At 26.2% G+C, this 14468-nt stretch overlaps 1 protein-coding gene across 1 annotated transcript in view; it reads right to left on the minus strand.

The window, feature by feature from the left end:
* Positions 1 to 14468, minus strand: part of rsh (Rap GTPase activating protein radish) — a 912147-nt gene that overhangs the window by 876181 nt on the left and 21498 nt on the right. Inside the window, exon 4 of the mRNA XM_075377737.1 lies at positions 6530 to 6837. Within this exon, the coding sequence (XP_075233852.1) occupies positions 6530 to 6837 (308 nt within the window). The remainder of the gene's footprint in view (positions 1 to 6529; positions 6838 to 14468) is intronic.

Consider the following 14468-nt stretch of genomic DNA (forward strand, 5'->3'; position numbering starts at 1 on the left):
TTTACATAAATTTAAAAGTGAAGATTATATTTTTACAGAAAAAAATTCTGTATGAATAATAACTAATTAATTAAAAAAGTCTTTTGAGTTTTGTAGCAGCAATAAAGTTACACCAAACTTTACGAAAACAAAAAAAGACCTGAGAAAATTAAACATTTCCGCTGATATTTTATAGACTTAACTAGGAAAAACGTTTATAACTTTGAATTCCAAAAAAAACATCACACAAGGACACCATTCAAGACTGATAATTAGAATATATTCAGAGAAAATGTTAAACTAAGGAATCTTAAAGCGGCATGTAGTTGGCCGTAAAAGAAAGAAGTAAATACCTTGCCATGTCCATACAGCTTCTATTTTGTACATACAGTGAGTACAAGATACAAGGAGCATCTTATGTATTTTTTGCTTTAATATTTTGACTTGAAGAATTAAGTCAAAATAAATAATATTTATTTTACTAACGTATTTAACACTTTTGCTTAGCTGGTGACATTAGTAATAATTTTTTTTTTAGTTTATTATGATGGCAAGCTCACTTGAAAAGCCAAGAGCCTAAAATGCACCTAATTTTATGATAGGCATTGTTATCTAATGTAATCATATAATATTATCTAACATATTTTATCTAAATTATGTGATTTTTTTATAAAATTCAAATGTAACTGTAAAGTATATTATATTACATTACATACACTTTCACTGTATCACTATATATATTTGTTGATATACTGCCAGAAATAAACTATCCTGTTCCATTTGTTCAAAACAGTAACTCATTTCATGTCAGATGCTACATGCCTGATTATGTTAGGATTAAGTATTTGCCGAAAGTTTAAACATACATTTATACTGTGCGAAATGAATAAGTAGGTAAACACATTTACTTCATCTTATACTAAACAGAAAAGTCTATTTAATTAAACTTGGCAATTATTTATGATATACTATTTATTTAAGGAAACTTTATGTTGTTTGGTGAAAAAGTAAATAGAAACACAAATGTTCAACATTCCAAGTTCACACACTTAAAAATTTTAAAAAATTCCTACTCAATATAGAAATAACAACAAATTTTACTGTTATAAGTAAATAAAAATATTCAGATGAGCAAACACTTTCATATTTACTTTAACAATAATATTCTTTTTTCTTTTTTTAAAGAATAAAGAAGGTACATCATATAAATCAATTGAGCCAAGCCTTATTCATGAATAATTTTTTAACCATTTTATAACTAAATTAACACTATAACAAACATGGTAGGTGTTAAGTATGTAAAGTACAAAAAAGTAAATGTTTCTTTTCATTTCTAAGCTCACAGTATTTAAATTGTACATTCTTCTAAGTTCTTCAAGCCAAGTCTCTTAAAATTTACAAAATTTTCTGCTTTATAATTTTGTTGTTAAATAATGTTAATAAATAAGTTGTTTTATTGAGATTAATAAATAATTGAACACATAAATCTTTTGTTCTGATCAGTACATAATAAATATCAGTAATCGGTACATTATATAAATTGTCAGCAATGAGTACCAATTAATTATTAGATAAAAAATATATTTGGCTATAGTCCATATTAATTATTTAAAATAAAAATACATAAAATAATGTTAAATATATTAAATCATGAAGATATTAAATATAAAAAATAACAACAAAATAACTCAGATTTCAGGTTTATTCTACAACTACTGTTTTTAGCAAAGATAATCCATTCATAAATATGAACACAAAGTTAATATATTTAATTTGTTAAATATTGGTCTACATTATTCATGTTTATGTGCACCAAACAATGACCTGACGACCCCCTTTTATATTTTGAAAAATTCATTCTGAGTTTTTAAGGGAGCCCCAAGAGATGAGATGAACATTAGGCTGGAATTACATAAGTGTAATACAAATTTAATAATGATGACAGCATTTTAAAAAGCACTTCAAAGCAAAAAGTAAGTTTAATTTTGTTACAAACCAAATCAATTTGATTATCTCAAGAAAACAACCAGAAATTTTGCTTTATGGAGAACAGAAATACTATCGTTACCATTAATGGGAATTGTATTCATTTAATAAGCAATGTTATGTCTTACTGAAAGATTGTATAAATCATGTTGAGATGAATAGCAGATGTGCTGTTCTATGATTAAAAAAATGAACTTCCCCAGACTTGAAGAATTAAGGAAATCATGGTAAAATTTTAATCTGAGAAGTCACAAAATATAAAATAATTTATAATAAAGAAGAAGTATTTAGATTCCACATTAATGAATAAAAATTTAATGAATGAAACAATAGTAAAGCAAAAATGAGATAATAATACGCAAATAGAATCTATATGAAATAAAATAATTTTGAAGGCATTTTAATGAAATTATTTGTTTAGATCCTGTAAATTTACACATACAGACAGATCAGTAATTACAGTAATGCCAAGAGAGCATAATAATGCATTTTATTGTAAGCTAAGGCATTTTACTGAGTTATATGTGTCATAATTCTTTAATGGATTTAATAGGGGTAATTTTTGTTATTTCTTTTTCAGAAATAAAGACATGCTTTTCACAAACATAGCACATAAATTGTATGAAAATATTATGCAATTTTTAATTAAGGATCAAAATAACTAATATTTATACAGAAATAATGATCTAAGAGGCCATTTTTGTACATTACAATTTATTCTGACTTTATAAACAGTCCTCATGTATATTAATGATGCTATGCATTAATGGGAAAATATAGAAATATAATAAATATTTAATAAGGTAAAAAGAGAGAGAGGTAAAAGAGAGATCCTTCCAATCCTTAGGGCAAGGAGACTTAAAGATTAGGTGCCTAGCTGTGGGTGTCAGGGCAAGTCCCTGGGTTCTGGATAGGGGAATGGCCACCAGTTATGATGGTTAACTGAAATAAAAATATTCTTATTAAACAATCATGGACAAGTAGCATCAGTGTCTGAGGTGTTCTCATGAGTGGTGGGAGTTAGGAATCACTATAAAATGCCATAAACTGAAAAGGATGACATTGAATGAATATGACATAGTGAAGATTAGCTACCAGTAAATAAGCGTTCAGATCCCTTACTTGCAGTGATGGAAGAATAGTCAAGTGGAGAAGATAATGGGAAACTTTTTAAATAAATTTTTTTTGCTGGGTGTCATGGAAGAAAGCATAGTATTTTATTTTATTCAACTTCCCATGATAAAATTATTTTGTTTTATCACAATTTAATTATTAACTTTCTGTGTAACAAGTTTCTGGATTTTATGTGTTTTTCAGAACACGATCACGAAAGAGAAAATTTAGATATAGAAAATTTTAAGGTTGCTGAAACATTTTATAAAACTGCTTATGAAAATGGTAGCCTCAGTTTTTAATAAAGGTTGTCTTTTCAGTGCAGAATTAGATTTGAATGCTATGTAACTAAATATATACTCATAAGTCTTCAATTGGCTCTTTTAAAACCAATCAAAATAAACAACCATACCTTTAAAATTCCCTCTAAATTACATGTCATAATTTGTTATGATACTGATGTTAATTTTCTTGGGAAATTTAGTTTTGGCTGTTAACTCAGTTTGATTTATCAATGCTAATATTTCTATCTCACAACCAACCAGAATTACATGCTCTTCTGCAATTTCTATAATATTTAAAAAAAGATTGCATTAAGATATTCTTGTGGTTGTTTTTGTAGCCGTTAAATTGTAGAGCACTAATTATTATTGAAAATAAAGATGCTCCACAAGAAAAGGACTAAAGTTGATTGACAAAATTATTGGCTATTTTCTTTGTATTCATGTTTTTAAATTAACCAAATTGTTCATTTCATTTAAAAAATTTATTGTTACTCATCAGCTTTCCAAAAAAAAATGGTGTAAAACAGACTTTTAAAGTTTTCTCAAAAAAAATTGATAAAACTTGTATGATTTTAAGAAAAATTTGTCTTCTAATAGCTATTTCCCAGCCTTTAAAAAATATTTTAAATGTTATAAAAACCCTTTTTTATTTTTAATATTCTCACTAAAACATGCCACAGTTCTTAATTATAAAAAAACCATAGGCTATTATCACATCAAGGAAGCTATTTACAGCTGACTAAAACTATGATTATCAACCATAAATTGAAGGTTGAAATTTTATTTTTTCATAAAGAAACTAACAAAAAATGTAGCTTCTCACTCCAAGATACAACCAGACACCAAATCAATTTTATAAATAAAACTGTTTAATAAATTAGTTTTAACTTTTTCAATTGCTCTTGTCTTCTGTAACTGATGTTACAGAAATGTAATGTTACATGTTATGTTAGCATAACATAATTGTTATTTTATGTTAGTTGATAGCTGTTTTGAATTAGACTGAGGTCAAACATTATTTTAGACTTGAATTATATCAATTCATTATATGCCATTACTATTTATGTTTAATTTCATAATATTCAAGTATAATAATATGGTACTTTCATATGCACATGTTAGCAAAAAATACGTCACTTTAACAAAAACAAACTCAAAGAAAATTACATACAATTTGGTCTTCACAACAGCAAACAAAACAAATCATTACACAAAAACACAATCTCCAAATAAACATAATGCTCCAAGAGTATAAAAATGTTGTTCCAACTGCAAAATGTTGTATATTAGTAGTCAAACAGAAAGCAGCTTAAAACAAATGTAAAATGAACACTTGAAAACCTTCCACAGGAATCATGAATAGATACAAATAGATTTGAATAGATTCAAATTACAATTCCTTCAATATTAATAGCAATCTTAATGTTCTTTAAATACAAAAAAAGAGGGCATCTTAAGCCACTTGAACATTATGAAATATATAAACACAAAGAAATAAGCTAAATGAAGTGATGCAATTAAAATTCAACATACTTCTTGCCCATATTATAAATATCTGCTCAATTAAAAATACTAGTATCAATGACTAGCTTACAAAATAATGATAAGAATAATGGCAAAAATTCATTAAGATAGTCACAAAAATAACTAAAAACTTTTAAAGTAAGTTATTAAAAATATTTTATATATAAAATTGGTTTGGTTTACTGTTCAAAAGGTATAATTTTAAACAATAAAATAAACTACAAATTAAAAATATTCAAACAAGACATTTTTATCAATTTATAATGATTTCTTAACATTAATATAAATGGCTATGTTAAAGTAAATATTGTGTATTTATCTTTTAAATACAGTTAAAAGAATAAACCAAAAATTAAAGTAAATAATATTCTTACATTCAGAAATATATAATTCCCCTGTTCAAAAATAGCATAAAATGCAATTTTAAACACTTACTCTCTCATTATACGTTAATAAAATAAAGATGTTAAACGTTAGTACGTAAATGCACTGTACTGATCAATGAATAACGACAGAAATACCCCGCGTTTAATTAGTAATTACTTTTTACAGGTTATAAAAATGTTCAATTTAAGTGGCGGTTGCAATCTTAATAACACAATTTGTTGGAGAAATAATCATAGATAGCGTTACTGTTGCACGTACAATTTTTCACGTACTGCATTGTAGGTTATGTTGCTTAATTTGAAAAATTTGTGCAATTTCGAAATAAAAACCTGGTCACTGTTGTACTGTTTTTAATATTTTATATAAATTTGTGAAAAATAAATTACATTAATCTGTACATTTAAAATAAAATCACTGTTAAAGGGTTTTTCATAATGTACAGGCCTTTGTTGTGTTTGGCTTTTTAATCTATTTTCGTATTTTTTAGTATTTATGTCGGTATTATTGTAGCAGCGGGATAGCAATTAATGAATTCTTTCTATTTTTTAAAATCTTATGTTTTAAAGAGGAATATGGGCTAGTTGTATTATTGCGCTCTAAATGTAAGCTTATTGAAGTTAATTAAAAATTTTATGTGTATTTTAAAGTACAATTTAATGAACTTACAAGATTTTAATAATATTCGAACTTAATTCAACTTGTTATTATTTCATTTATTACCAAATAATAGCAAATGATTATTTTTTGTTAACAAATACTACTTACTTAAATTAAAATATATTTCCTAATTATCAGAGTATAATCAAAATTTTTTTCAAACATCAAAATATTGGTAGTCATCATCTTTGAAATAGGATGATACTTTTGTTACAGTTGAAGCTATTGTTGAAAATATTTTTTTTTCTTAAAACAGTAATTATTTTTAAAACAAACTTATAATGCCTCTAAAGACTGCAAAATCTGCCTTTTAACTTTTTAATGTGACACAAATCTGCATTGTTAGAGCTGTTTACTTTCACTTGTATAAAATATTATTATGAAACAGATTATACAGTGAGCCAAAGATCTAAGTCATGCTTGTCTTTGAGCTCAACACAAAGAATATATTTCTTTTTAAACAAGCACAACATTAAATATTTAACAAAAAAATACAGTAATTACCGAGGCTTTACAAATATAAAAGAACATTAAATAATTGTATCACTTAAGCACATTCCCCCCTGCTAGAGCAGTCTAGTAAAAGTTAATACCATTACCTTTCAGGAGAAAGATGTGATCTAGAGTCTCTTCTTCCACGGGAATAACTAGCTGAATCTGGGGATAATGAGTCTCTTCTAGCTTTTCTGCCACCTTCTTCAGGATCAGGACTGAGTGCAGTCGGTTGTGATCCCCTACGACAAGAAGCTCTACCAGGTGGTGGTAAGCTTACAGGAAGGCAGCTTTCATCTATTGCAGTTGACTGTCTTGGAAGTCTAGGAAATTTACTAGGTGTACCCTCCTTATTGTTTGTACGACGTTCTGGAGAGGCATGTGAACGAGAATCTCTTCTATTTTTTAAGTAAACCTAAAAATAAATAAAATGATATTATTACTAATACATGATAAATATATTTAATTTAATTTTGATATATTACCAGTTACGTATAAATATTTTGAATATACAAAATTGAAATAATTCATAACTTTAGTAAAAGAAAAACAAAATGGAACATTTAGACTGTAATAAAATGAGAGTAAATTAATGTATAGTTTCAAGAGAAATGTAATGTGACTGAAAAGTAAATTACTGGGCTGCCATTTGTTTTCAAATTAAAATTTGGTAGAAGTTAGATCAAGTTGTACTTTTACACAAGGTATATTGCTACTTTTGAATACTAAAAAACAACACACAGACTTCAGAACTGAAATAAAAAGGTAGCAGAAAGAAAATAAATTATTGGTGACATGTAGGCTCGTTTTGTTTTATTATTATTGTTACATTTCAAACATTCTGCTCACACACACACACAATAAAAATAATTTTCTTAAGATGGTCTTGACCTATAGAAAAAACAGAACATTATCTAAATGGTTAATTTATATCGTGCTCTATAAGTTTTACAATTTTTCCTTAAAAAACGTAAACCTTCTTGTTTTTATGCCTGTATACATTTCCATCTGAAATGTAATATTATCTTTTGAGAAGTCAGAAGGATAAATTTTTATGATATATAGCCTCTCAGATCATTCTTTGGCGTTGGAACACTCCAAATATGAGTTATGACACTGACATTTTGAAAATGAAACATTCTAACTTATCTAACTATTTATATTTAGGAATGTATTATAACTTTGCATAGGAAAAATTTTTGACATTTTTCTTTTCCTCATAGACTTTTAATAAATATTATCTGTATTAAAGCCGGACAACAGAACTATTTTTCATGTAACTACTGTATTACTTTGGCATGCAAGGTAGGGTGTTATGCCACATTGCCTTTTTTAATAACTTGTCAAACAATTTTAAAAAAATTCCTATCAATTTTTTTCAAATAAAATTAAAAAAAAATTCTTTCAAAAAATAACCAATGAGTTTTTAAATTATTTTTAGTTAAAAATCTCTGAATTTTCTCCTTTTGTGTTGTGTATAGATATCAATAATGTGTATTTAAAAAACTACTATTAATGCTTTTTGTAATTATTTTATTTATTTAGTACTTGTATGCTTTACTGTTGTTTCACATATTTATTACTTTGCCTATTAATGTGGATTTTTACTTTTTACAATAATATCATTTCTATTTTTAAAAATTGATTGTGTGTTTCATGACACTAGTCTGATCAAGGTTTTAGCATGGTGTTCCTTGACCTCTCCTGGCAAATGATGGTCAATTCTTTATTTTATTCATGGAGTATCACACCTATCCATTTCTAATTCAATCTATGTAATGTATTATTATGTACTATGAATAAAACAATTATTTATTATAATTTTTTTATATATTTTCTATATTTTAGTTATGATTTGCAAGATGTTATGTGTAATGCCCTGCTTAGGGTTTTTTACAAGATTACATACATTGCAGTTTTCCACAGTTAATTTAGTTTTGTTAAAATTTGTGTAAATTATTGTTTTTATTGTTGATTAGACCTGAACTTGCTTAAAAATATTATTGTTTTGACCAAAAAATAATAATTACACTATAAAACATCTTTAAGACCCAAGTTTCATAAAACTCTATTAAATGACAGATATCTATTAATTTGTATAAATTTTCATGAGAATATATGTTATTAATATTTATTTAGTGCTTAGTTTTTCTGAAATGATTGGGTTTTATCTAGCAAAACCTATGATTTCAAATTAATAATAATTCTACATAATTTTCTATTGAGTGACATTATCTGTGATGTTCTTTCATCCATACAACATTTCCAAATTAAGTACCAACTTTTAAAAATACTGGGATAGAATTCCAATATATTTTTAATGGATAGGTAAGGAAAAATTTTCAGCAGAAGTCAAAATCCATCACTTCATAGTTATTGTTATAGAAATACTTAGTCTGTAGTTAATCATGGCAATAGAAATTTTTTAACAGTTAGTTTAGCAGCTGTCAGAACAAATAACATAAAAATAATAACTATTATAATAGTGATTTCTGTAAACAATAAACCTCACTTATTTTGTACGGAATTTAACAAATTGTGCTCTACAACAAAACTAAATTAATAAAGTGAAAATTAAAAAAAGTAAAAAGAGAATTGTCGATAACTGCTAAAGTATTTAGTACTACACTGAGAAAGATGAAATACTGAGGAGTAATAAGAGAATGGTCACAGAGGCAAGGCTTAAAGATGGGCTAAAATATGAAGTATCTAACTTGCAGCTGCAGAAAAACAGACTGGAAATAGTGAATTTCGTTGGAAGTAGAATGGAAATCACAATAATGTCATGAATAACTACAGTGACTTGGTGAGAGAAACTTTTACTCCATAAAATATCTGCTTCATTCTTGTCTAAGACAAATGTTATGACATCATAAAATATTAAAATAGAAATTTTATGATATACATACGCATGTTATACTATGTAATAGAAAGGAAACTGAATGAAAATGTTCGTAAAAAATCAGAAAACAAGTTTGAACACAAACTTACAAATAAAATGCCTAAATCTTAAGTTATAACGTAAACTCACTTTGTTTAGACAACAAATGGATTTTGTTTCATAAAACAGCTCATAACAGAAAAAATTGATTGATTTGCTCTAGGATTTAAAACCAAAACTCTAAAAAAGAACTTTTGAAAAATGCTTGACAAATATTTTAATACATAGAACTACCATCATTCTTTCAACAATGGCAAGGTTTCTTGAAAATTGCAGTCTTAAAGAATACCATTCAGTTATAAAATGTCTTTGAAAAATTGTTGATGTAAGCTTTTTTTTTGTCTTCAGTCATTTGACTGGTTTGATGCAGCTCACCAAGATTCCCTGTCTAGTGCTGGTCATTTCATTTTGGTATACCCCCTACATCCTACATCCCTAACAATTTATTTTACATGTTACATAAATATAAGTAGTAAATCTTTACTTTCTAAAAATTAAGAAAAATTTATTTAGTGAATATTAAAAAACATGATAAAAGTTATAAAAATTAACAAATTTTTATGCTTATTTGTACAAATGATGAATAGGGCAAAACAATCAAACAAGTTTTACTGATGACCAGTATGGAGGACAACTGTTGAGATTTCAACTTGAACTTTGGAATCTCATATTAATAAACTTCTTCAAGGACACAATTGAATTATAACAGAAATAATTACTGAAACTTGTGAATTAAGCATTCGAATAATTCACTTAATTATTAACTGTAAAACTGAACTACTGTAAAATTTTATAAGATGGCTTTCAAAACATATTTTCAGTATTCATAAAAGTGGCAAACTTCATGTGGTGTAAGGAATTCAAAACCTTTTTGACCAAAGAAGTGAATTATTGAAAAGAATACATATTGATCATAAGACAAAGCATAAAATGGAAAGACCTCAGTTATCCAGTCAGGAAAAATTCAATATCCAATCATCAGTTAGTAAAGTGATAATTATGATCTTTTGTGATGATAAAATTTAATTTTCTATGATTTTTGGAGGGTCAGCATGCTATCAATAGTCAGTAATACAAAGATTGCTTGAAAATAAAATGAAGTTTTCAATACTGAATAGAAGATATATATGGATTATACAACTTAAACAAAAAAATCTTTTTGAAAATTGTTATGTTCTTGTTTTAGCCTTTATTGGAGGTTGTTTAAATTTAGAGAAAACTTTATTTAAGCAATTATGTTTAGCTTAACCTACATATGAATATCTTTAGAAACCTTTTTTTAATTTATTTCAATTTATTATTTTTCTTTGTTCCATTAAGAGAAATTAAAATGTCCATAGTTTTGACCCATATAATATAGCTCAGAACCAAGATAAGAAACAATTTTTTCATTACTGCCATAAAAGTTATAATTCATTTTTTCAATATTTTTAAATACTTTTTTTGTTTAACCTATGGAACCACTGTAAGGTATTGCTTCATAGAATGAATCAGGATGATATGTATGAATGTAAATGAAATTTAATCCTTCTACAGTCTCAGGTCAACCATTCCTGAGATGTGTGGTTAATTGAAACCCAACCATCAACGAACATCGGTATCCACAATCTAATATTCAAATCTGTATAAAAGTAACTAACCTTGCTAGGATCTGAACCCCAGAACTCTTGACTTCAAAATCAGCTGATTTATGATGACAAGTTCACCACTAGACTATATTTTTAAACAATCCTTTATTTAGATTTATTATTTTTTTTATTAAGGTTCACTTTTATAAAAGAAAACTGTCAGTTTGTCCCCACAGAGTAAAAAAGACCACAAAATAAAACAAATTATTTTGAATTTGTGAATTTTGATGCTGAAATCTTACTTTGATAATCATTATAGTCAATAAAAAAAGACTAGTTGATATGGATGCCCCAAAATTTTAAAAAGTACAGAAAATTTTGTTTTGTTACTTGTACTTAAACATTTTTTATGAAAATAAAAATAAGACTTTTACTGATTTAATTGCAAAGTTTTCCACTGATGCCAGAAAGTTTTACAATTAAAAGACTGCGCAAAGTATTGTATACTTGATCAGAATAGCCAGGAAAGTCATGCAATATTTGACATATTACATTGTTTATAAAATACAGATTTAGAGTGGCTGTTTAGTGAACATTGCTGCTCTCAGAGAAGACTACTCTAACTGTGACTTTTGCCTTGTTTTCTTTACATGCATTATAGTAATAAAAAGCAACTGGGACATACAATGCAAAGCTACAAGTAAATGTGTCCCTTTCTGTTTAGAAACAATGGGTTACATACACTGCTTCAACACAGTAGATAATATTCATATGCTCATACTGCACAATATTAGGATATTTTTATTACGTAAGAACTAAATAAAGAATATTTACAAAGTGTTTGTACTTTTATTAATAAAAATATTAATAGTGAAGCAAAATTAGAAAGTTTCTTTAAGTGTTTAATCAGTAACACAGCATCATGTTATTATAAGATTCACTTCTATTCAAATAGCTGATAGGAATATATCTGTTAAACATCGCTTAAAAACTAAAAACTGATACAAGTTCAGCCTAACAAAGCTTACAAGTTACATAAAAAGGAAAAAGATTTTATAATTTAATAAAGAAAACAAAAGCCACATATAAGGAAGAGACCTACATAGACAATTTAAATATCAAAGTCAAGTTTCCTGAAAAAGGTTTAATCAGTTAATTAACAACTTTAAGAAAAAGGAAAACACTTCTTAACAGTTCAAAACAAGGTTTTAAAACCAAGAAAAACTAGAAATTGGACATACAAGTTGTAAATAAACGTTTAAAGAATCAAAATAAACTTTATCAAAGGAAAACTACGAAACAACCTTAAAGTATTTCATAGATAAAGAGAGGTAGCAAGTTTAAAAACAGTTTAAAAAAGCTTAACGAAGAAACTAAAAACCAAAGGAGAAAAAGTAAAAAAGGAAATTTAAAACAATTGACACTATAATTTAAGGAAAGAGGTATTTATAAATTAAACTAAAAATAACATAATATAAGTAAAACAGAAATGGTAGAATCATAACCATATTAGTGGGGTGTGATTAAGTGAGGTAGGGTGGAGGGCCCCCATCTCAAAAATTATCATTTTTTTTTTTTTTTTTATTTATTTACAAGTTGTAAATAATATTTAGAGAAACAAAAGAAACTTTCTTTATAAAAAGAGAAATAAGAAACAACCTTAAATTAAATATTCCATAAATAAAAGAGAGGCAGCTGTTTAAAAAAGCTTAAAGAACAAACTAAATAACCTTAAACTATTTCATAAATAAAAGGCAACAGTCTAAAAAACTTAAAGAAGGGACTAAAATCCAAATGAGAAAAGTACACAATAGAAACAAAATGGTTGACACTAATAATATAAGAAAAAAACTAATTTATAAACTAACAAGTAAAAGAAAAGTAAAACAGAATTGTTAAAACCACAATGATAGTGGACGGGTGGGATTAAGTGTCATGGGATGGAGGGCCCCCTACTGAAAATTCAAGATCTTAATTAAATATTTTAGAAAATAATAACTAATGAAATTGAAGACATAATGATAGTGAAGGGGTGGGATTCCATGTCAGAAAGTCAAAATCTTAATTAAATACTTTTTAAAGAAAGTAATTCATGAAATTAAAGATCTATTTGAACTGGTATGTAACATTATTTGTATTGAAAATATTTTATTTTTTAATAAAATTTTCAATAACATGATTGAATTTTGTGCTGCATTTCTTAGTAAGTAATTTTATAATTAAGTCAATTTATGTTTAAAAAAACCAAGATATTTAAAAAAAGAAAATATTTTTAAATGTTTATAGAAATTTAGTTTGTCATTACAAAGTTTAAGATTTAACACTTTTACAAAGTTTAACACTTTCGCAGGTGAATGGATTTTAATAAAATTTTATACAGCCATTTTTTATTAAAATTTTTAAAACGTGGTCAACATTCTGGAATGATAAATTATTCTACTTGATTTTCTTGAAAATCACCTTTTAAATGCTGAACCAAATGTTTAAACATCGGGGTTTAGTTTCTTAAGATTTTTATTTTGTTCTTACATCATTAATCCTGGAAAGACTGAACATTTTTTAAAACTAATTTCATTAAATTTCATCCATTTTTCTTCCATGTTTTTTTTAAATACATAAATAATTTTTGAGTTATTTTAGATGAAGCTTTGATTCATTTAAATAATAAATTAATTCCTAAAGTTTCATCTGAGATTTCTTAGGATTTATATGCAAGAGTTAAACAGGATCAAAAGTAGGTATAAATTGGATTTTATCTTTGTCATTCATTTTGGTCTTAGTCTATAGTGGGTCCTGTTTTCTTTATAGAGATTAAAACTATTTAGATTAATTAATTACTAAATTTTATTTATAGTAACTCTGGTCAATATAAAATTTGGAACTGAAAAGGGAGTAGGTGTTCTATATACTATTTTATATGCTGAATCTGAATATGTATTCCAAAACAACCCAAATTTATTAAATTTATTTGTTCCATCATTTGGGGACAAGCAATACAAATAAGTTAGTACATCTGTGTGTTTGCTATTCACATCTGATTTATATAGTGATGCATGCTACAGACCTACATTTGATACATAACAATTGAATGATGTCATTTCATGTCAAGCCAGACATGTATAGACATGTCAGTGAGCCAAGTAATGAATAATACAACTTGATGAAATTTTCTTAAACTGTAAGTTAAACTCTTGATATGACCTGCTATGTTCTTTAGTTGTGGTAGTGGTTTTATCATATACATAAAGATTGTTTCATAAGATTTATTAAGTTGTGTGTGTGTGTTTCACTCTGTTTTTTGCACTCTATGGTGAAACAATTTTATGAAGTATTTTAAGTAATTAAGTATTTATAAATTAAAACTTAATTATTTTTATAATTAAGTATTTTTATAATATTTCATTTTACTTTCATTCATTAAAACATTTTGAGTTTTACAATGAATAAAAATTGGGCGTAAAAATTCTCCAAATATTTTTTGTTACATTTGCAGAGAATTCACCACGATAAGTAAATGAAAACCAGTATTGAATCTGC

Source organism: Lycorma delicatula, chromosome 10 (genome assembly GCF_047948215.1).
Source record: "Lycorma delicatula isolate Av1 chromosome 10, ASM4794821v1, whole genome shotgun sequence".
In the NCBI taxonomy this organism is placed as follows: domain Eukaryota; kingdom Metazoa; phylum Arthropoda; class Insecta; order Hemiptera; family Fulgoridae; genus Lycorma; species Lycorma delicatula.